Consider the following 23,845-nt stretch of genomic DNA (forward strand, 5'->3'; position numbering starts at 1 on the left):
TCTTAGGAAAAAAAATAACCCTGAAGTTCCCTGCGATCAGCTGATCAAGACTGACAACAAGGGGAGAAGGAGAAGAGCTTTGGACTGGCCCCGATCCCTCCTAGGGGGTCCCAGGTCTACATGGTGGGGCTCAGGCACTGTGGGAGCTAAGCCCTAACCCTGCGGGGGAGAGGAAGGATCTGCCCAGCTCGATCCTTGAAGCTCAGAGGAGGAGGAGGAGGAGACTGTGATCTGATTACTTAGTCACTAAGACTTCCAGGGAGGAAGAGGAGGAGGAAGGTGCCTACTGTTTTTGTAAACAATAGATCGGGATGTTGGGGGGATATTTTACTCCTAGGCAGACCCTGCCATTTCGTTTATTCTGTTTCCTCCCCACCCCGTTGTTGTTTATGAGAAGATCTACTAGTTTAAAAGAAATGTTTAGTATATAGCAATATTTTCCTATTGTGATTTAAAGTAACCTTAAGTAAGCAGCTCGTTAGGTATATGTTTTGCCCTTTTTTAGGCAATATGGGCAGACAAATATTTATTGTGCTTTAAGGCAAAAGGTCCTGTTTTGGAAGCAGATAAGTTACAAATGTAAACAGATGGAATGGTCTTACTGTAAGACACCTACCCTCCCTCCCACCCCGTTTGCTGGCTTAAACATTGCTTGACTTACGTTTGTAATTTATTATTGTCCTAATTTAAGGTAAGTAGATACTCACCGCTGGGGAAAATAAAAACCCATACAGTAGGGTTTAAAAATATGTGGCGCTTTGATGTGGCTTTCCCTGGTCAGATTTGTTTCCGTGCTTCCTAAGGCTGTAATCCTATATACTGCCACCAGACTTAAGTCAGACTTATTTCTGAGTGAATATACATAGAATTGGGGCCTATGCCACTTACTTTTATAAAGGCCCTTCTGCTTATTTTGTGTGATGAAGTTTAGTTTGTTCAGATATAATTGCAGCTGAAATAAAGATCTTGTCTGAGATAGCATTGCTGTGAGCAGACAAATACATTCCTTGTTTTGCAAAAAAACATAGATCCAGAAAATGTCCACAAGTGCTTTGCATTGTTCAGGAGGAGTTGAATTGTGACAGGAAAGCACAAGGTTTACTAATATTGTCTGAATTTTCTGTTGATTTTTAAAAAAATATAAAACCACTGATGTTATCTTTATAAATTTTTTTCCTATTTCTTTTTCAGGCCTTTCAGGGAAAAGATCTGGCTTGCATTTTAGAAACATATCCCTGTTTTTCTTACACATATCTAACCTCAGTGTGACTTTTAAGCCCATAATTCATTTGGGCCTGTCCTTAATTGTGGAAAGCTGCAGTGTTTACATTGGCTTTGCATATGATGATACCATTATAGACAAGAGAAAATCAAGACGGACACATTCTTTAATAGAAATATCAACATATGCAGAGTTTCCTCAATGTTAAGATAAATACAATTTCTAATCCTTTGGAAAACCAATGTACATATCTGTTAAAAAATTGTAAAGCTAACAGTAAAATTTCTGAAAATGAGTGCCCAGCCTCCAACAGCTGATAAGGGACTGAATACTGCCCTTTTGTGCCAGGAAAGCTATGCTTGCAGTGGCACAGATGAAGCAACCTTTGAGTGCGATGAGTGTGGAAGCCTGCAGTGCCAGCGGTGTGAAGAAGAACTACACAGGCAGGAAAGGCTACGAAACCATGAACGGACCCGAATTAAAGCCGGCCATGTCCCATACTGTGACACCTGCAAGGTTGCCAGTGGGAATATCATGCAGAGCAATATCATAAACTCCAGACAGAGGGCAGCAATAAGATGCCAAGCATGCAAAATTAACCTCTGTGTAGAGTGTCAGAAGAGGACACATGCGGGTGGAAACAAGAGGAAGCACCCCATTACTGTTTACCATGGTGACAAATCTCACGAGGAGGAGGAGGGGATGGATGAGGAGACCAAGAGGAAGAAGATGACAGAAAACGTTGTAAGCTTCCTGTTGGTAGATGAAACAGAGGAGATCCAGGTAAGAAATGTTGTGACTTTTGAAAGGCAGACAATTAAATCTGCATGATTTATCTGAGGGACTCAAGGCAGCATCATATTGGGGGGAATAAACCCAATGATATACAGTGGTACCTTGGGTTACATACACTTCAGGTTACATACGCTTCAGGTTACAGACTCCGCTAACCCAGAAATAGTACCTCGGGTTAAGAACTTTGCTTCAGGATGAGAACAGAAATCATGCTCCGGCGGTGCGGCGGCAGTGGGAGGCCCCATTAACTAAAGTGGTGCTTCAGGTTAAGAACAGTTTCAGGTTAAATACGGACCTCCGGAACGAATTAAGTACTTAACCCAAGGTACCACTGTAGTATAGAATTATTCTTTGTGACTTTTCAACTTGACAGTTGTGGGGTGGATACTTTCTTGAGTGGGCAAGATGCACGGTAAGTAGCTAACATTACAGCCTCAATTCAGTCTTTAAAGAAAATTTTTTTTTGAGAGCCTCTACATATGTGCCTTACATTTAAATCTGTCTCTCTCTCTCTCTCTCCCTCCCTCCTATATAGCGCATATAACAAGTATTAGCAATGGCAAAATCAGTTTCCCCTTCTTCCTTCACCCACCCACTTTCCCTCCCACTCCTCAACTTGCAAACTTTAACAAAGCCACTTGGTTCAAATACATACAAATGAGGTCATGGTCAAAGTCACTTAAATCTGTCCTAACAGAGAAACTCTTCTGTAGTTTGTAGCATACACTGAAGTCAGGAAGCAATGGCTTCTTTGCTATGATGTCACAGTAGGCAGAGGCATCATAAGTCTTCTTGCTGCCACTGGGTTAACTGCTCTGATGTCACAGAAGGAACCTTTGGTCTGGCCGCTAGAGGAGTTGAGATCTTAGGATTTGAATTCCAAAGTCCACAAGCAGCTTTGAATTGCAATAAGTATGTCCAATGCAAGTTGGTTAAGATGTAAACAGATACTTGCTGATTTGTTGGATGTCAGAATTGAACCTTCATTCCAATTTCTTTTGTAACGGTGGCTGCATAATAGTTCTGTTTTTCTGCACTGTGTCTGGCATAGTCTGTTCAGGTTTGAGAGTGCTGTTTGCTGGACCTCAAGACTATCATGGCAGTTAATCATCATACTTACAGTGTTCTTAGTTTTGCAATCCATTGAAAGAGTTAACCTACTTGGTATAAGGAAATTAAAGGGAGGCTGAGGTTGAGCAGATAAGTAAAGAGCTTCAAAGAGAATGATGAGTTCCTGTAGAGTCTTGCCAAAATCACACTCTCAGCTGTAATATGCCTTTAAGGTTAAGGAAGCTTACTGTTGTCTTTGAGTTTATGTTTGCACAACAAATGGGAACCCAAATTATATCCAAATAGTCCACATACTGTGCTAATAATAAACGTTATCAACCATCTACAACAATAACATATACTACAAATCACCTGTAAAACATCCATTTTCAAGCTCCATAGATGAAAAACAACTTCTACATTTCTTAGACGGATTCCAACTTGAATTATATAATGCAATTGTTTTTCCTAGATAGCTGTGTGCTGCAGTTCTTCTAACTTAGAAGTATTTTCTTTTATAGAAAAATTATTGCCTATAAGGTACATTAGTTCCCTGCTTTATCACATTAAAATAACAACAACTCCTCATATTTATTGGTTTCTAAATGTGCTTCAGTAGTTAGAACAAAACAGCTGTCTGAAATACTACTGTAACATTACTGGCCTAAGGAAACTCTCCTACTATCACTTCTCTGTTTTGTCAGCTGTACAACCTTTACTCCTTTGACAGGACAATGACATACTTCTTCCATACATGTTTTAAATAACATAAATGCCCATCAAAATATATCCAAAGTGGGAAGGCATAGTATAACATTGACCTTATTACGGAAATGTTGGGAAATCAAATCTTTAATTTAAACCATTGGGAGAAACTGTCTTTAATGTATCAATTCAATATGACTCTTGCTGAGTAATATTGCTGAGGATTTGAAATTTTTGTTCAGTTGCCAAAAACTTCAAATGCTACGGTGTATAGTTGTATACCATGAAATATGGAAGTAATAAAGTTTCAGTTGTTCTAGTTCTGATCTTACTGCTCAATGATCCATAATTCCAAAATTCCACTTTTTTTGTTGTTCCTCCATATACATGTGGACAAGGGTATGCAGTCACATAGATCACATGTGTGGAGTGACATGTAATGAAATCCCTTAAAACAAAAGCTTTACCATCTTTAGGATTAAAAAATTGTTTTGTTTGTACAGGTTGTAGAGATCTGGAATATTAACTTTGTTAAAATGTCCTTTAGTAATAAGGGGTTTCATGTGGTAAACTGTAACTGAATATACTATTTTTTTCTTCACATTTAAAGATCCAATATCCTACAACAGGCAAATCCTGGAGTATCTTATATTAAGTATCCGTGTTTCAGTACAATATGTCTAATAGGGAAAGGTATTCTGTTACATTTCATATACCTGAAAAGGTTTTTTTCCTCTGCTTTTGAACGGACCTCTTATCCTACAATAACTCATACTCAATATTTAGCCTTCTTTATACCCTCTTGATGAAAATCTCTTTGTTTCAAATCGTGTGTCTGTGTCCCTTTATTCAATATATTGGACAATTATGTTTCAGCCTTAGAAACTGTCCAAATGGCAGTGATACATGTGGAATGATTCCTGTTTTAATATATAATACGATGTTCTTGTCGCTTGGTTTACTGTATTTTTTACACAAAATTGTCAGTGTTATTTATAAGTAAAAAATTATATCTATTAAAAATCCATGTGCACTAGTGATATAAGGATCAACTGTGTTCATCCAGGTAAGAAATTCCCAAACACCACTATTTAAACCCACACTGATATATATCATCAGTGATATATATCAGTGATATGTGCCATGCAGTGTACATGTGGATTTTTCTCTTTGTACAAAATTGCGGTTGTTTCTAAGTAGGACATATATTTATAACATTGCTCATCAGAATTTGGGTGTTTTGGAATTTCTTACTTGGCTGAACACGGTTGATTCCTGCATCAAATTCACTATGGATTCACCACATGTACCATTTTTGGACATTTATGACCAATGCTTTCTCACAAACAAATCTGACTGACTGACTAGGTGGGGCTGAGAATGCCCCCTGTCTGGCACCCTGGAGGGCTGTTCAAGCCAAACAACAGAGGGACCAAATAATCAGACTAGGTATAAGGCCACTTCCTAAGTAAGGCATCCATTGTCAGTTTCCATACTCAGTGATAAGGGAATAACTTTCGCCTTATCCATCTATACTGTTTCTATTGTATAGTCAAATGCTAGTGACTGACACTGAGGTAAAGCTTTTTCTGTTACAGAGATAAGGACAGGTGTAACTGGGTGGGGTTCTAGGTATGAGGTTGCTATTGAAGGCAGAAGAACAGCACAAGTGAAATAAAATGGCAGCCCTAACAACAGTGTGAAAGCTTACAGGCTTGTAAAATGCGTTGTAACTTCTGTTCTCTTCTTAGGCAAGTCTAGAGATGGGAAGGCCTGGAAAAAACCCAGAAAACTGGGGGGAAACCAGTCCCCCCTTTTTTTGTTTTTCCCCCCAAAGCTGTTTTTTCCCCGTTTGGAAAAAAACGAAAAAAACCCCCTGGTTTTTCCTCCCAATTTTCCGTTTTTCCCCCAGGCCTTCCCATCTCTAGAGAAGTCGGTGGTATGGTTCCTCATCTACAGGTCAGATTGAAAATAACCCATTTACCGTATTTTTTGCTCTATAAGACTCACTTTTTCCCTCCTAAAAAGTTAGGGAAAATGTGTGTGCGTCTTATGGAGTGAATGCAGGTTGCGCAGCTATCCCAGAAGCCAGAACAGCAAGAGGGATCGCTGCTTTCGCTGCACAGCAATCCCTCTTGTTGTTCTGTCTTCTGAGATTCAGAATATTTTTTTTCTTGTTTTCCTCCTCCGAAAACTGGGTGCGTCTTATGGTCGGGTGCGTCTTATAGAGCGAAAAATACGGTATAAACTGGTGCAGTTCCACTGACTTTGAATAGACTCCTTAGGAGCAAGGGTGTCATAGCTCATGGGCAGCAAGCAGTTATGAATATCCTTTTAGAGAAAGCTTTTAAAAAATGATTTACCTATTAACTTTGACTTTATTGTGGGGTGCTGTTTTTAGCTCTTTTATAGCTTGACTGTCATGCTGTCTTGGATTTTCTTTTTTTATTACTGTTTCATATCTTTTTAAAGTTGTAAGTTCTTTTGAAAGAGGTATCTCTCTGATGCAACTACAAAAGTTGTTGACACAACCCTAGCAGGTGTACTCGGAAGTGAATCTCACTCTGTTCAACAGGGCATACTGCCAAGAAGGTTTTTGTAGGATGCAGCCTCAGTTTTCTATCCCATTTATCCTTGTTTCTAGCTGTTTCATCAGTAATGGGTGGGTGGAGCTGTTTCCTAATGCAATAGATGTCAAGGTTGTATTTGACTTCAGTGAGGACAAACCTTCCTGTGGCTTGGCTATAAGGCCTTCAGTTATGGCTTAGCGGCACATCTGTTCTCTTTTCTAATAAACATAATGGTGACATTGAAAGTGGATCCCTAACAATTAAGGTTGCTGATTTGCAACCTGGAGAGTCTGCTTCTCTAACAGCCTCAAAGAAGTAGAAGAGAATTCAGGTGTGGCTTCTCCCTCAAAATATCTACCTTCATTTAAATAGTGTACATTGTGGAGAATTGCTGTACCATTTTTAAAGGCTGAAAGACAAGCAGAAACATACCAGATGAAACTTTTCCTCTTGCTTCAGCTGTATGCCAGGAAAAGCCTCGTCTGCTAAATTTTGCTTATCACGCAGTTGTTAGATGTAGAGGAGTCCTGCTAAGGAGAAGAAAGATGATACAATTTATGTGATATATGCTTCAAATTATATGTATAATTTCATATCTTATTGACAAAGTCAAATTGATGCTGCGATTGGACAAGAAAATACATGACATCCATTCATATATGACCCCCCCTCTAATAGTTCATAGTTTTAGTTCACATTTTCATTGGCTCACTCCATACTGGAAAAATGTATGTCAGTTGTATGTAATTAAAGTGGCAAAGAATCTATGATTGGATCATATTTTTTCCTGGAGGTAAGATAACAGCATAGTTCAACTATGCTCAAATATAATAACAGAATGATTTCTAGATGCTAGGAATTTTAAAATAGAGTAAGAGTAAAGGACTGAATCCTTACACAATCATTTAAGTTTTTTGCCCCTCTTGCTAAGATGTGACATCCTTAGGCAGGATAAGAAATCCAAATATTCCTGTGTGGGCTAGCTATGTTACCGTCCATTCCTTGCTTAAACAAAAAAGTCTTTAGCAGGCACCAGTATCTCAGAGTGTTACTGGCTAAAAGAATGTCACTTGCAGTTACAAGTCATGTCCCAGAAGTGGCACCGTTTCAGCAGTGGGTTCTTTCCATTAAAAAGTTCTAACGCAATCTTTCTCTTCTTGTTTTGGAAGGTGGCAAACGAAGACGAATTTATCAGGAAACTGGACTGCAAACCTGATCAGCACGTAAAGGTGGTGTCTATTTTTGGGAACACGGGGGATGGCAAATCTCATACCCTTAACCACACTTTCTTCTACGGCCGTGAGGTTTTTAAAACATCTCCCGCTCAGGAGTCTTGTACAGTAGGGGTTTGGGCAGCCTATGACCCTGTCCACAAAATGGTGGTGATTGACACAGAGGGTCTTCTGGGGGCCACTGTCAACCTGAGTCAGAGGACCCGGCTGCTTTTGAAGGTCTTGGCTATTTCGGACCTTATCATCTACCGTACTCATGCTGACAGACTTCACAACGATCTCTTCAAATTTCTTGGAGATGCCTCAGAGGCCTACCTAAAACACTTCACCAAAGAACTGAAGGCAACCACAGCCCGTTGTGGCCTGGATGTTCCCTTGTCCACTTTGGGCCCTGGAGTCATTATCTTCCACGAGACTGTATACACACAGTTACTAGGTGCTGGTGAGTAGACGCACGTTGGTTGCTGCAATGTAAATCACTTGGGATGGATCTGTATCGTAACACAACCAGAGTTGGGTGTTGCCACGTGGAAGATTTGGGGACTGAATCCTGACTTAGCTCACTATCTAGAATATAGAAGGTGGAGAGGTAACATGCAGGGAGTTTGCATCTGGCAAATAGCAAAGCATAAGCCAGTTAGTTTGGATTATGTGTATTTTGTGTGACTATGGCTTTTGGGATCACATTTCATCGTCCTTTTTTTAAAAGCAAGGAGAAGAAGGAAGTTTCTAGATATTCTAGCTGCAAAGCTAGTGTATACCACCTGTTGAAATCTTAGAAACCAGAGGCAGGGTTGATCAGAATTTCCAGTGGCAGGAAGCATGGCTTCATTGTCTTCCATAGTTTTTCCCTTGATACCTAACAGAAGCAGACTAAATTATGCAATAGATGCAAATCCTGCTTTCATATTATAGAGTACTTTTATACATATTTTAAAAATAAAAAGCTTGGCAGTATGAATGTCCCTGGTATCAGCCCCTCTCTAAAAGGAAAGGAATTCCCTGTGGACTGACTTTTCTGAGCATTACCAGTAGCTCTGGAGAACACCAGTGAAACAACCGAAAAACTGACAAAGATGCAGAATCTATTTTGTTTTATTTAAGAAGTTTTAAAAATCTGCCTTTCAATAAGATGCTTCATAGCTTTGAAGCAACAATATAATCAACAACAACAAAATGTTAAATTAATAAAACAAGCAGTAAACAGTAAAGACAGTCAAATAAGCATTTTAAAGAGCAGTGGTAAGTGGTCCAGCTGGTATATTCAGCAGCTGAGATCTGATTTGAATGAAAGGAGTTTCAAGAACATGTTCCTGGAACTTTCTTGCAAGAGATGATTTTGCCATCTTTGGAGTATAATGGAGTATAATGTCATTGCCACTGATTTTACAGAAATAGGTAGAGTAGTAAAAAACACACACCAAGAAACCTCCACCACCACTTGTGCACACAAGAAAACAAGCGGTATTATATAAATTAAAAATCCCTTGTTTATAGACCATGGTAGTACAAGTAGTTTATGCTGTTGGAGGAGGAGGAGGCTTTCATCAGTTGCACCTTGCAGCAGATACACTTTAAAAAAAACAATGTGACCCCATCAATAGGCCATCAATACAACTGCATCTAAATAATGTAATATTGATAGTAAGATTTCCTATAAAGGGCTTCTTCTTCCTATTCCCCATTTCTTTCCTCTAATAATCTATTTAGGTTAACAATTTGTAAGCTACTTTTTAAAAGGTATGTTCTGGCAGCATGGAGTTGGATCCCGTGATCCTGTCATCTGCTAATAGAAAAGGGCGGCTGGTTTTTTACCACCCTCCCCCCTTCCCTCCAATCTCCAATCTGCTCCAGAACAGCATAGTGACAGGGTGGTGGTGGTGGGGCTGCAGAGATTGGAAGAAATTTCCCCTCCATTGGATTGAAGGCCCTTGTGTTCACAGAAATGTTGTTTCTGGGAAAGGAAGGTAACCTTTGGGTCCAGCCTATGCTTTGCTCTAGGTGTTTCCTATTAGGAGAGAATTCGTTGTTTTGATCAAGAATGCACATGCAAATACGTGTAAACACATATGTAAAAAAAAAAAAAGTAAATACACATGCAAACCTCACGATAATATAGCTAAAGTGATTGAATCTTTTAGATCACCCTTCTGAGGTGCCTGAGAAACTTGTCCAGGATCGGTTCCGGAAACTTGGGCTCTTCCCTGAAGCCTTCAGCTCGATCCATTACAAAGGAACAAGGACACATAACCCCCCAACAGATTTCTCTGGGCTCAGGCATGCCGTGGAGCAGCAGCTAGAAAATAATACGACCCGTTCTCCCCGGCCTCCTGGAGTTATCTACAAGGCACTCAAAGTAAGTGTAAGATGGTGAATTACTGTTCCTCTATACAAAGACCACAGATTCCGTCGCCACAGCCAGCAGCTCTGGGGGCAGGTGGCTATATTTCAAATTGCAAATTCCTCCAGTTTCATTCTTGGAGGGTTGGACTTTGATTGCCATCAGGTCCCTTAGAAATCAAAGTGCAACCCCCATCCCAAAGCAGGGTCACCTGCACTCCTCCTATCCACGGAGCAACTCCCATAATATAAAGCAAACAGCAAAGAACGAGAGTTGACCGGAGTAGACAGTGTATCAGAGCTCCTGAAGAGTAGGCAGACCCAGAACAGTACGGCAAGTGAGCCATGCCAAGAGAAAATGGACACCCCGCCTCCAATTAGGCTGACACCGAGGGAAATTGAGGACATTGGCAGGCTTACAACTAACACTGAGGTCTGATTTGTACTTCCTGACTATTCCAGTTGCCCAGGGCATATCAGCTTCTGTGAGTTGTTTTCTTCTTTTAAAAAAAGGCCAGAAGAAACTTTGGACTGGGTTTGTGGAGTAGGTGAAAATAGTACTTCATCAAGCCCATGTCTCTTTAATACTTTCCCCCAGTGTTGCAAATGTAGTTTCTACAGACACTGTACTTCTACTAGTAGTAATGCACCATAAATGGCCAAGCAAGGCGGGACTAAGCTGCTGTAGTACAATGGAAAGATCCTTCTTGTTGCCAGGGTAACTGAGAGTCAGGACATGGTCTCCAGGCAACAACCTATTCTCTGACTTGCCTTGATTTTTTTCCTCAGTTTCCTTAAATGGTTTTTCATCTGTAGATAGCAAAGATGTAACATCTGGAGCTAGTGGAGGTCAAGAGCACAGCTCTTCAGGGGACAATGTAAGAGTCTGAGTGGCTGTCAGGGAAAGTATTTTAAAATAAGGATGGATATGTTTTTCGAGGAGAGAGTTTATATGTATGCAATTAGAAGTTTTACTGCAAAACATCCTCCACTGAGCATTTATTATATAATTAGATCTTTCCCATGTAATGAGAAGTTGTAATTTTTGACTTCTTCCCTACAACCACGCTCCTATATTTATTGTGGTGTTGTCACTAACAACACAATCCTTAACATGTTCTCTCAGAATCCTATGATTATTTACACTGTGCTCAGTGGGGTTTACTTCCCGGAAATTGTGCATGGCATTGCAGCCGAACTCTTCTTTTCCACAACCCCTCCTTGTTCAGTTTATGATTTGACAGGCATTTTTACAGTACGTGAAGAGTATAGTTACCCATGGTTTTAATGTTCATTATTCATTCATGGCTTATCTATTTATGGATGTTGCAGTGTGAAGTATACACTTTCTGATCATGAGGTATTTAATGTTTTGTTGCGAGAAGAAAAGTTTCTCATCTGAATTGCAATCAGTTGCACTGTCTTAATCTATGGTTCTTGCCTGCTGAACCAAAGAGAGATTTTGTGGCTTTAATAACTGCAGCAGAGAGGAGTTTGTAAAGTTCTGCTTCTCCCAAAATGCATGTAATGCCAGGCAATGATACCCCTGTAGTCTAAAAGGTTTTCAGGGTCTGCTTGGTGCTTTTGCAATCTTTACATTCAATCTTTGTGAGCAGGGGATGGGGGGAGAAGTTGCTTACAAAACATTCAGGGAAATTCCTGCCAATAGGCTGCCAGTGTAGGAGTAAGCCCTTTGCCTCTCTTTCTCTTTCCTGGAAATTTTGGATTTCATTGTTTATTTTTATTTTATGAAATTTATATACCATTTAATTGTAATAAAAACCTCAACGTGGTTTACGACAAGAATAAATGAATGGCAATATGGCTAGAACCTAACAGTTTTGACAGTCTTTCCATCCTTGTTGAAGATCGGGCTGGGCAATATCTGGTTTTCAACATCCTAATATATCACCAGCTAAACATCACAATGCCTCAATCTATCGCGATATATATCCGCCACAGCAGAGAGCCTCGTCAGTCCTCCCTACAGCGGAGGATGAACTCACTGACAGCAGACCCTTGCAGAGGGCAAGATTGTACCCTCCACTCATCAGCTTGTGAGCAGAGAGTTCTGTCCTGCTAGGTGCTGTGTTTCCTGTGGGGAACATGCAGGCAAAGCAGACCTCTCCCTCACAGTTCAGTTTTGACAGATTAGTGGAACCATCAGATGCTTGTCAGGGAAGTGGCTCTGTGCATCTGTTAAAGTTGGCCTGCAGGGTGCGGGGAGAGGAAGATCTGACATGCCAGGCCGAAAATGTTCCACGCCCTGATCTAACACATAAGAGGTGCTTCACGCTCCTATACCGTTCCATAAAAGTTGGTGTTTTTTTGTTGTCCCTCTAGCTCTATACTCACTGCTGGTTTCTCTCTGTGTGTTCTGCAGGCACTGAGTGATAGGTTCTGCGGTGAGATCCCAGATGATCAGATGGCCCACAGCTCCTTCTTTCCAGACGAGTATTTCACCTGTTCCTCCGTATGTCTCAGCTGCGGGTAGGTGGAATGTGAAGAACACTATTTGAATAAGATCTACAGTGTCAGAATTATGTTTTATATTACAATATAATGAGCATGTTACAAGCAACCCAGTCATTGCCCATTTTAAATAGGGAGTTGCCAATGTCACTGTTAAGTAAAACTTGGGTGAGAAATTTTGCGGTTGGTTATTCGTGTTGGGAATTTGCTTTGTTTCTTGTGTTGTTGGGAGAACACTGCTTCCGAAACGATCTTATTAACTTTAAATAAAATCCAACATTACTGTACAGTCGTACCTCTGCTTACGTATCCCTCTGGATACGTAAACTTTGGGTTGCGAATGCATATACTTCTGGGTTTCACCGCATTGCGCCATGTGCGCGCGCAGAAGGGCGTCTCCAGTTATGAGGTTTTTGGGATGTGGCTGGGCTCCGGAATGGATTCCGTTCATAACTGGAGGTACCACTGTACAGTGGTACCTCAGGTTACATATGCTTCAGGTTACATACGCTTCAGGTTACAGACTCCGCTAACCCAGAAATAGTACCTCGGGTTAAGAACTTTGCTTCAGGATGAGAAAGAAATCATGCGGTGCCAGCGTGAGGCCCCATTAGCTAGAGTGGTGCTTCAGGTTAAGAACAGTTTCAGGTTAAGAACAGACCTCCAGAACGAATTAAGTACTTAACCCGAGGTACCACTGTATATATATTTAGTGTGTAAGGCATTAGGTAACATCATAAGCCTGGAATCTATATAACTGGGGGTGGGGAACCACTTTTAGCTAGTGGGCCAGATCCAGTTGTAACCAACAACCCATGGGCCACATTTGACAGGTGGGCAGGGTTGCCCATCTACCAGTCATCTGACATAAGGTTGATCTGACTCCCAGCTGAAGCAGTGTGGCTTGCATGTGGCTTGTAATTGTAAAGAGCAACCAATGCAAGCCACAACTGCAAAAGAACGATTGGGAGCCTTAGAGATCCATTGGGGAGCTTCTGGTCAGTCTGCCTTCTGAGTATTTGTGTGGTTTGCTTTGAAATTCCAGGTGTGGATGTAAAAACAGCATGAACCATTCAAAAGAAGGGGTTCCTCATGAAGCCAAGAATCGGTGTAGATACACCCATCAGTACGATAACAGAGTGTTTACATGCAAGGTGAGTGAAGCAAGTGAAAGAGAGCTTCTGGTACTGGAGGTTGACAAGAAAAGCCTGCATAGCTTATAACCTGCTAAGATTAATGTAGCCCATCAATCCATGTATTGTAGCTTCCAAGGTGCTTTGCAACCTGTGATCGGTAAGGAGCAAACTCTGCGTCCCCCTCCCTCTGTACATTACACAACCCATCTATGTTTGCAGTTGGAGGCAGAAACAAGAGGATCTCTGAGCCTCTGCTGGGCTGTGAATTCACTTTGGTGGGTCAAAGATTTCACAGCTTTGGGCTAGAAAGAATTAGGGTTTTCCCTGGCCTGTTTTCTGGCACCCACTGTCTACTGAAGAACAGTAAGTTCCTAGTTTTAATGCTGTAAATGTTTTCGTGCATATGTTCAAACCATGCCATTCCTCGTTGCCTCCGTTTTGGGGGAACTAACGCATAACTCTTCATTGTAAATGGAAGGTATGGACTTTGAGATCTGAAGATAAGTCATTTTAATTGATATTTTGCATTCCAGGCCTGTTATGAACGTGGGAATGAAGTTAGAGTGGTGCCCAAAACGTCCGCTTCCACTGATTCCCCTTGGATGGGACTTGCCAAGTATGCCTGGTCAGGGTGAGTACAGGAGCAGGAGAGGATCTGTTTTCCCCCTTCATCCTTCCCTGCTCCCATTCTCTTCACTTGGAGCATGCTCAAGTGACCAGTTCTTCTTCCTTCCTGACTGCAGGTATGTGATCGAGTGCCCCAACTGCGGAGTTGTGTACCGCAGCCGACAGTACTGGTTTGGCAACCAAGACCCTGTGGATACCGTGGTGAGGACAGAAATTGTGCACATCTGGCCAGGTGTAAGTCTACTTGCATACATTTGTTTCTTGTCCTTTTAATTGAAGGGGAAACGATTAGGTTGCCACAGTAGCAGGCATTCCACCCCTGTTGTGTTAAATCATCCCATTTCAGGAGATGTTGGCGATGAGAGACGTTTTACATGCCCAGGCCGTTAAAGCCAAGTTTGACGCCACCATGTTGTGTCTTGGAGACATGGATTGAGAAATATGTATACCAGATCTCTCCTGCCCAGCTTCAAAAAATATTTCCTGTATTCATCCTGGTTCATCTCCTTAAGATCCATCCTAGTGTGTTTAGGCCACACATTCCAAAGCAAAGAGTGAGAGAAGGGACCAGAGCCCTGCATTAGGATCTTCCATGCCCCTAGACAGAGCTCCTATTTTGAATTCCTTCTAAGGAATTTACATGAAGATCTGGGGCGTCCCAGTCAGTAACAGAAGTCTAATTTCCTTATGTGGTTGCACCGGTGAGTCGCTTCCTTTCTCCAAATAAAAGACAATGTATATCTTCTAATATTTAGTAGAGGTCAGCAGGTCAGCAGCAGACAGGCACAATGAGATGTTAATTGTATTGAATATCCATTTTTGTTGCAGACGGATTGCAGTCTGAAAGACAACAACAATGCTGCTCAGCGCCTCATAGATGGGATGAACTTTATGGCACAGTCAGTGTCTGAACTGAGCCTGGGACCCACAAAAGCAGTGACCTCTTGGCTGACGGATCAAATCGCTCCAGCCTACTGGAAACCCAATTCCCAGATTCTGGTATCTAGTAGTCATCATACTTGCATGCTGATGAGAAGTCATTTCCCTTTCCCCTACTTCTCTTTCTCCAAAGAGATGAAATAATGGTTCATTGCTCGATGAAATGCCTCTGTTGTGTTCTACAAATCTGTTGCCTCCAGCAGACACAGTGAGACAGCCCTGTGTGCAGTCTCCCCCTTTGTGGGCTCTCACTCTCCTGCTTCCCACCAGGAAAAAAGAAAGAAGCCTTTCTGCTCGAGGCTCAACAGCTGGGCCACAGACACCTCTGACGCAGGTGCCAATCCTGAGCCTCATGGCAAAATGAAATGTGTCCATCGTGTGGTTAGCTCTGAGGCTGCGGAGATGCTAATGACTCCTTCACACCTGCTTGCCTTGCCCTAGCTTGTCTCAGGAGGCCTTTAGCAGAGAGCTGTGTCCTCACCATAGGAGCCAGCCCCTAGGGGCAAGGTCCCTTTGCCCCCCCAAAAAATATTTGAGCAGGTTGGGGTCCCCAAGTTGATGGGCATTGCCATTCAAATGGTGTGTGTGCATTGTGACTTGTGATTGATTATGCGGGTGGAGCTTACCTTGGCCCACCCAATATTCAAGTTGGCACTCCTGGTCCACACACACACACACACACACACACACACACAATGCCATATCAGGTGTAGGAACAAGTGGATATGGCTTGAGTTCCCTGCTGGCCAGATGTTCCCACCACCAATTTAGCTGACTGAAAGACTAACAATACCTCTTTCACCAAACTACTTAGTCCAATGGCTTGTTGTCGTGTTTTTTTATCTCCTTCAGAATTGCAGAAAGTGTGGCATCTCATTTAAAGATAATGACACCAAACACCATTGTCGGGCTTGTGGAGAAGGTTTCTGTGATGGTTGTTCATCCAAGACCCGCCCTGTTCCCGAACGTGGCTGGGGCCCCACACCAGTGCGAGTATGCGATGGCTGCTATGACGGCAGGGGCGTTCAGTTAGGTAATCCCATCCTGACCATAGTAGGTGTGTGAACCAAAGGGGGGAAACCTATAACCTTTTGTGTGTCTGTTGGTGTATCATGTTGTGCTTTTAAATGCTTGTCCCTGTTGCCTTTTGTCACCTCCCAGCTGAGATTGAGGTCAGGCTATGTGAGATGTTGAAGATCTGTGATTGGATGTCTTGCTTTGATTCTTCAAAAGCAGCCATGGGGTCCCTGAATTGGATTGGGATGGCATCACTGGAGGAAGCTGTTAACCTGTGCTATTTGCATCATCTAAATAATGTGTGTGGAACCTTTGGCCCTCCACCTGTTGTGGAACTACAACTCCCAGCAAGCATGGCCAGTGGCTAGGGATGATGGGAATTGTAGCCCAGCAACATCTGGAGGACCAAAGGCTTCCCAACATCTGATCTAAATACACCCCAAAGTCACTGTTTGCCCCATGGGTGGGAGAATGTTCTGATTTAAGGCCTTCTGGTTCCTTATGAAATAAATTGGGGAATCTAGCTGTGGATTTCCAACATCTCATCTCTTTCATTAGAGGTTTTAAGCAGAAGCTGGGTGGCCACCTATAAGGGATGTGGTAGCAGTGCATTTCCTGCATCAGGCAAGATGACCTCCTGTCCCTTCCAGTTGAGTGATTCGTCTAGTTTGGACCTGACACTCAGCTGTGGTCCTTCCTGTATCCAAAAGTAGAGGGCAACTCCCACCAAACAGCAGAATAATGAGAAAGCAAAATGAAGGAGCATAATAATAAATTTTAGTTTCCAAATTTCTCAGTGCATTTACAATTGAAGTCTTCTTCCTCCATGAAAACAACTTACCTAAATCTTAAGAAATCGCTATTCAGATTGAATTAAATCTCCTTCATTTTAACTCTAGAATTAATGGATTTATTCACCGGTTGTAAGAAAATGATCTATTTAATGGCAATAGAGAAGAACAGTGTGTATGTACTGAGTAGCTTCCCCAGAGGAGGGACATTGTTGATGCTTTCTTGTCATTCTGTTCCTGAAGCTGCTCAGTTCCAAACCGACACTTTCATCATAGTTGCCCATGGACCCTGGAGAGCTGACTGGGCTGATGCTGTCATTCTTTATTTTGTTTTGTTTTAATTTCTGATGAGCACTGAGCTAATTGAACACAGCAGCTATCATCTTTTCTTACTCTAGAATTCCCAAGGCATTCTGGATTAATAAAGATGGCAGCAGACAGCTGCTTTGCTCGGCACATTGCTGGGGAGCACTAGGCTGAGTGCTGCCACCCATCTCTGCTGCTGCCATGCTGAGCTTACAAGGGGAGGAGGTGGCAGCATTCAGTCTGGTGCTCACTAGAGAAGCCTTGTGTGCAACCTTGGAGGGCAACCTACCCAGGGCTATACCAGAGCTGTTTATGACTCTGGTAACATACCATTTCAAGACATTTGTGCATGATTCAAGCTAGGAGAACGTATTATAGAGGTTGCTTATACACCTGTGGATAAATGAGAGTTGATTCAACAAGGGGGTATCATGGTGTTTGTACAGATGAAAAAATTTCAGCAGTGAGCCTGTTGTGAAATGTACCTTCCCCTGCTCCGATCAAACGCAGGAAAGTCCTGATGTTCTGGTTTTCAGATACTGAATTTGATCGTGTCAATTGGCTAGCCATTCTGTCATTCACAAATCCACTTCCTTCTCAAAAGCAGTTTTACAAAGCTTAACACATAACTTGTATTATTATTATTAATAATAATAATATTTTTAAAGCACTGAACCAATGTTTGACGAGATGGCTAGCCAAGATCCTTGTGTTTTAGGTTCTCTCCCCAACCCCCTACCCTGCAAAGCAGGCATCCACCGGAAGCGTAACATGAGGTGGTGCCATTGCAAGAGTGGCAGCGGTGGTTGGGAAGAAGACAGGAGTGGCTGGTGCAGTGGGGTGGGACAGAGTGGCAGTGTGGCAAGGACTTCGCTGGGGCAATGATGGGAGTGCCAGACTGGCTCTGCCAGTGAACCAACACATCCCTGATCTTGCCACTGCCAGTAGCTGGCAGCAGGGCTGCTGTACCAGGAAGGCACTCCTGCTGCATTACTCCACCATGCCAGCCGCTTCTGAAAGCAGAGCTCCCTTCACAGCAGAAAACCTTCCTCCTCTTTGAAGGCATATCTGTTTGCATCCCAAAGAATCAATCACACACTTTTGTTGACTGTCTCAGGGATCCTATGGCATTACAATGAATTCAAGAACTCCAGTCACCCTTTTATCCCTGGTATAATGGGCCTGTTGTTATTTACAGGGTCTCTTAACCTGAAAATGGGATGTGGGTGGCGCTGTGGGTTAAACCAGAGCCTAGGATTTGCTGATCAGAAGGTCAGCAGTTCAAATCCCCGTGACGGGGTGAGCTCCCGTTGCTCGTTTCCTGCTCCTGCCAACCTAGCAGTTCGAAAGCACGTCAAAGTACAAGTAGATAAATAGGTACCACTCGGGCGGGAAGGTAAACAGCATTTCTGTGCACTGCTCTGGTTTGCCAGAAGCGGCTTAGTCATGCTAGCCACAGGACCCGGAAGCTGTACGCCAGCTCCCTTGGCCAATAAAGCGAGATGAGCGCCGCAACCCCAGTGTTGGTCACAACTGGACCTAATGGTCAGGGGTCCCTTTACCTTTACCTTTACCTTTACCTTTACCTTTACCTTTACTTAACCTGAAATAAAACAAAGGGGGATCAAGAACCTGTTTCTCCCATTTTCAGCTCATTTCCAACTCATGCTCATGTAGAAACCATGTCTTTAAGCATGGGCAGCTAAGTAAGCTGCAGATTGAACAATTTCTTGCCTAAGCATGAGAAATCATAGCAAATTCTCCTATGGCAGTTAGTCCCCTCATCAGCTGCTACCTTGAAAACCTTCACAGTCACACAGATAGCCTATGCCACTGACAGGGTAGTGAAGCACAATAGTTTTACTCATACTACTGTGAGGATATAGCCCTGCTTTGTGCCTTGCCCACTTGGCAGTAGCTGAAAGTAAAGGTAACAAGAAAGGCAAATTGTGAGCTTTCATCTCTTCTTACTCATGGATTCTGCCCACAAAACAGTTTTTGGTGGAATCGTCCTGGGGAGGTAGCCTTCGGTGAAGATCTCAGTGTGGAAGATCTATGGATTTCAGTCATTGTCCCCTACCAGGTTAGGGACCAACCACTGACTGCAGCTGGCTGCAACTTCTGGGGGAACATCAATTTTAATTCTAAATAGAACAGCTGTGTCTTAGGCTGGAGTTGTGCCTTTGTCTCTGAGCCCTAACTTCTGTCATGCAGATGTGCCTGAGGCTCCAACTGATGAGGAAGGGGGGACAGTGATTGCCAGGAAGGTTGGTGAAGCTGTGCAGAACACTCTTGGAGCTGTAGTGACTGCCATTGATATCCCGTTGGGTAAGTGCTATTGGTGCATTTAGAAACCTTTTGGCTTCTCAGTTCAGTGGGTATGTATAGAATTGGAGGCTTTTCTTTCCCCCTCAGCAAGTAGCACTTAGTGAAATAAAAGAAGTCCAGTGAAGCAGAAGACCAGGGCTCTTCAGGTGGCAGGTGTGGGGAATCTGCACAGGTACTGCCATCCTTCCCTCTCCCCCACCAAGTTAATGCTAAGATGCAGAGCTTTGCAATAGGTTGTTTTATTCTCTAAACCTGGTTCCCATACATAAGGTTGCACGCAAAAGCGTAAGCAGGGACAACAGAAATCTTGGGCTTATCGACAACTTGTTCACTAATCCTTTATAAGCCACAGCCTGAGAATTACTTGAACCATCCTATAGATTAGTCTTAATCCTTCATTAAGAGCAGCAAAAACAGAGGTGGGTTTTGTACAGTCCCTCCTCCTCTTTATTGGTAACAAACAGAAATGGTGTTGTGGGTTTTTCCCCCTAACTCTCTGTAGGTCTTGTGAAGGATGCTGCCAGACCTGCCTACTGGGTGCCCGACCATGAAATCTTACACTGCCACAGTTGCCAGAAGGAATTCAATATCAAGCTGTCGAAGCACCACTGCCGTGCCTGTGGCCAGGGTTTCTGTGACGAGTGCTCTCTGGAGCGCAGAGCTGTCCCTTCCCGTGGCTGGGATCATCCTGTCAGAGTCTGCTTTAATTGCAATAAAAAGCCCGGTGACCTTTAACCCTACCTACCTTTCTGGGTCCTCCGTAACACCGTAGCTTCTCAGGGTTAGATAAAACAAAAGTCACCCTTTTTAACCTTTTGCAGCCAGAGTGCATGCTCCTGATCTCTGGCCCTTTTTCCCCATGTGCGGATTTCTATAGGATTGCTGAACAGCTAGTTTTAACAAGTTCTGCAGGACTTGGCCAACTTGGGATGTATGGAGAAGCTTGCAGTAAAATGAGGAATCCAAAAATCCAGTGTATTATATACCAGTTTAAAGTATGTATCTCTATATCTATAGTATTGAGTATGCTAAGAATGCAACTGGCTGATGAAGCATTGATGATTTACAATTAAAACAAGCAAAGGTAAATAGAACTGTTTTCTGAAATGTAAAGGGGGTCAAACATACAGCTTCTTGAGTGCCTTGGAATTCTTTTGTGTGAAGCATTTTGCTGTTTGTTTACAGCATCTTAGACTTACAAAGGCTTTGGTTCCATACACCTTGAACTAACCATTGTTCATACTCCCTGTTTCAGACAGTGAGTCCTAAGCTTTTGGGTCTGACCCTTTGGAACTCCCATCACCCATATTTATTTTACCCCAGATGGCTTTTGTTCTGTTTATAGGGCCTTGTCATCCAGAGCTAAGGAGTTTCCTCATGGCTGAAAACAGCCAGAGAAATGAGGAAGCTGCTCTGTACAGGTCCTGATAAAAATATGTGCTGCTGCAGAAAGGATGGTAATCTTAGAAGGGCCATGCGCTAAAGGCAGTGGAAGTATGGGAGGAATCAAACAATGTAACACAAAACTTAAAGCTGGTCTTCTAACAGCTATTTCAGCTTCACTTTGGGCTGATGAGGCCTTATTTCTCTTGTTCACATTCCTCTATGCTTGGTTTTCCTTGTTGATGGACTCTTCCCCGCCCCCCCCCATCAAAAATCTTCAGGCTAAGAGCAAAGGTAAGTACTAGGCCAGACCCACAAACCTGCAGTGTAGTGTTTGCTTAGCATCTTAGTCACTTGTCTTCTGTAAATGGTCCCAAGTATAGATTCTTAGCAGTATCTATGTGAACCACCCTTAAAGCACTCATATAAACCAACTTGGAAAACAGTGATGTACTTCTGATGACATCGGGGGATTGTCTTTTTGGAGGGAGAAAACCCTGCATCGAACCACTTTGAGACACTGATCAAACCACTGAGTAAAATTATTGCATTAGACTTTGATGTGGATCTCTGCTTCCATGACAAGAGACCTTCAGAAACCCAATCAGTTTGAAGAATGAATCCTTCTCCTTTTTACTCCTGAGAATGGCACATTCCCATGGCAGAGATTTGTCGTCACTCATAACAGCTGGAGTTTGGCATGATAGTCAGGCACAATACCCTGGCACTGTTGTTTCTCCCACTTATTAAAATATAACCTTGTATACCTTGATGACTGACCCCTATTTTAGAACTGTAATATGAAATTAAGTGCTATAAAGGACTATCCCTTCTGAACAAGTGTGCTGATTTCTTCTGTATATCTACCTAATCTTGCTGTGTCTTGGGAAGGGAGAGACAGTTTCCGGCTTGCATGCCAAAATGGAACTGGATTATGTAGTAGTACATTCCTGCTGTCTAAACTCTACAGGGATTAATATGTGTTTTGTAACTAGAAACTAGGTTTGGGGGTTTTTTCTTCAAGGGATAGAAGTGGGAGGAGTTATCTTGTAGTGATTTTTCAACCTAGGTAACTGCACTTTGAAGTGTTTTATTTTTGACTCTGTGGTGGAAAATACAAGTGAAACCTGTTGTGTAGTCCATGCCCTCTGTATGTTCTCCATGCATGTAGGTATTCTACCATGTTATTGCACACCCAGAGACCACCCTTGGCATTCCTTGTATAAAATCTTCACTTGTAAGCTTCTGTTTCGTTGACTTGTCTGGGTTTTGTTGTTACCACAGAACAGCCTCATTCTCTTAAAGCCAGCTATTGCATTTCTACAATGCGTGCCATAGTGGGTTCAGTGTATCTGAGGGATAACAGAAAGCCTGTTAGCACCATCTCACTCTCTCTCCTTGCCCTCCCCTCTCCCCTTAAGTCACTTAGCTGGTTGTAGAAAGTGGAGAAAGCTTATATGTGGCAATGCTCTTAAGAACTGGCTGTTTCCACAAAGTAGAAATAACGTGCCATAATTTTTAGGAGATGGGGAAGTTGAACCTGTAATTTTGCTTGGCCCTGCAATACTCGGTATTATATTGGAAACAAGAGGGAGATTTATGCTTCCAAGAGCAACTTCACACTGGCTGCTTTCCCTTAGTTTCAAAATCACACCCAAGTAAAAGATTGGAATTTCCAGATACAAAAGGACTCAAGGCATCAATATAATTAGGGTGCCTTTTTTTCTAGACAAGCTAGGTATCTGAATGACTACAACCCCTCAGATAAAAGATTAGCTGTATCAGTAGCAAACCAAACAAATCTAGAAAATTTTCTAGCAAGAAACAAGACTTCAAACTACTGGGGCTCTCTATGAGAAATACCATTTGTGGGATTCTGCTAACCTGCCACAGCTGTGGAAGCCCAGCACAAGGACTTTCAGAGTTTAGCGTTTACCTGCACCTCAAACATAAGGAGAGTCTTCTGGTTCAGGCCAGGGACCCATTTAGTCTAGTATCCTTTCCGCAATAGGGAGGGCCTGTCCACCCATTACCCTGAGGCAGTCACCATGGACAGCAGATCCGGAAAGGAAGGTGAAGGGATCCTCATGAACCTTTGCCGCTCCTTTGTCTGTACATATGTGCTGCTGCTGTCATCCCAGTCGCCCCCTGAGGGGGAACGGTCCCTCTGGTACCTCAGAACAGGAGCTCGGAAGAAGCTCTGAAGGCCAAGAAGCACGTCACTTGCTGCCTCCTGAGTTTGTCACCTGTGGCTGCTGCCTGGAAACAGCAAGGCCACTGCTGTCACCATCTGCTCCTCTCCAACCTCCTTTCCTCCTCCTCATCACCTTCAGCATGCTGAAGTGTCCCCGGGCCACCTCCGGTTGCCTCAAGTGGTGGCAAAGGTGGGGGACGTGCACCATTTTGTTTTGCCTCAAGTGATTAAAAAGCCTGGGGCTGGCATTGCTGCATGTGTAAATACTTTTTTTTTTTTTTAAAGACATTACTGAGGTATTTTTCCAGCCAAAGCCAGACCACCTCAAGTGAGCCGTTGGAGCAGTGGTTTTGAATCGGTGTGCTGTGGCACCCTAGGGTGCCTTGAATGATGGTCGGGGTGCTGCGGGCAACACTGGCCTTTGTCCCTCTTTCCTTCCTTCCCTCCTCTGATGCCCTCTTGGGTCTCTGCCTCCCAAAGGCATGCATAGCTGTTTGTTGCAGAACCCCTGGCTACAAGCTCAGCAGGTGAATGTTGCCTCTGGGGCTGGCCAGGCGGTGCTTCCCAGGCCCTTGTGGGGAAGTGTGAGGAGGCACGTCTCTTTGGGGCAGGGGCGGCAGCTGCGGCTGCCCAGAGGACTCCCGAGGAAAGGGGGCTGAGGGAAGACTCCACAAGGGAGGGTGTTCAAAAAGGGGTGAGGGGCTGCCAGCTCTGCAGGCAAGGGGTGACATAACTGGG

At 43.1% G+C, this 23,845-nt stretch overlaps 1 protein-coding gene across 2 annotated transcripts; it reads left to right on the forward strand.

The window, feature by feature from the left end:
- On the forward strand, positions 1–22,154 carry ZFYVE1 (zinc finger FYVE-type containing 1). 2 transcript variants are annotated; one of them, XM_080989390.1, is made up of 12 exons: positions 1–279; positions 1,192–2,005; positions 7,512–8,016; positions 9,716–9,930; positions 12,298–12,404; positions 13,432–13,540; positions 14,056–14,153; positions 14,266–14,383; positions 14,978–15,148; positions 15,941–16,145; positions 19,417–19,530; positions 20,033–22,154. In XM_080989390.1, the coding sequence occupies exons 2-12, from the start codon at positions 1,514–1,516 to the stop codon at positions 20,263–20,265; spliced, it is 2,367 nt and encodes a 788-aa protein (XP_080845516.1). In that variant the 5' UTR covers positions 1–279; positions 1,192–1,513; the 3' UTR covers positions 20,266–22,154. The 2 variants fall into 2 exon arrangements, with proteins under 2 accessions (XP_080845516.1, XP_080845517.1); XM_080989391.1 differs by having other exon boundaries at positions 15,941–16,121.
- The last annotated feature ends 1,691 nt before the right edge of the window (positions 22,155–23,845 follow it).

Source organism: Podarcis pityusensis, assembly GCF_964106645.2.
Source record: "Podarcis pityusensis genome assembly, chromosome: 1".
Classification (NCBI taxonomy): domain Eukaryota; kingdom Metazoa; phylum Chordata; class Lepidosauria; order Squamata; family Lacertidae; genus Podarcis; species Podarcis pityusensis.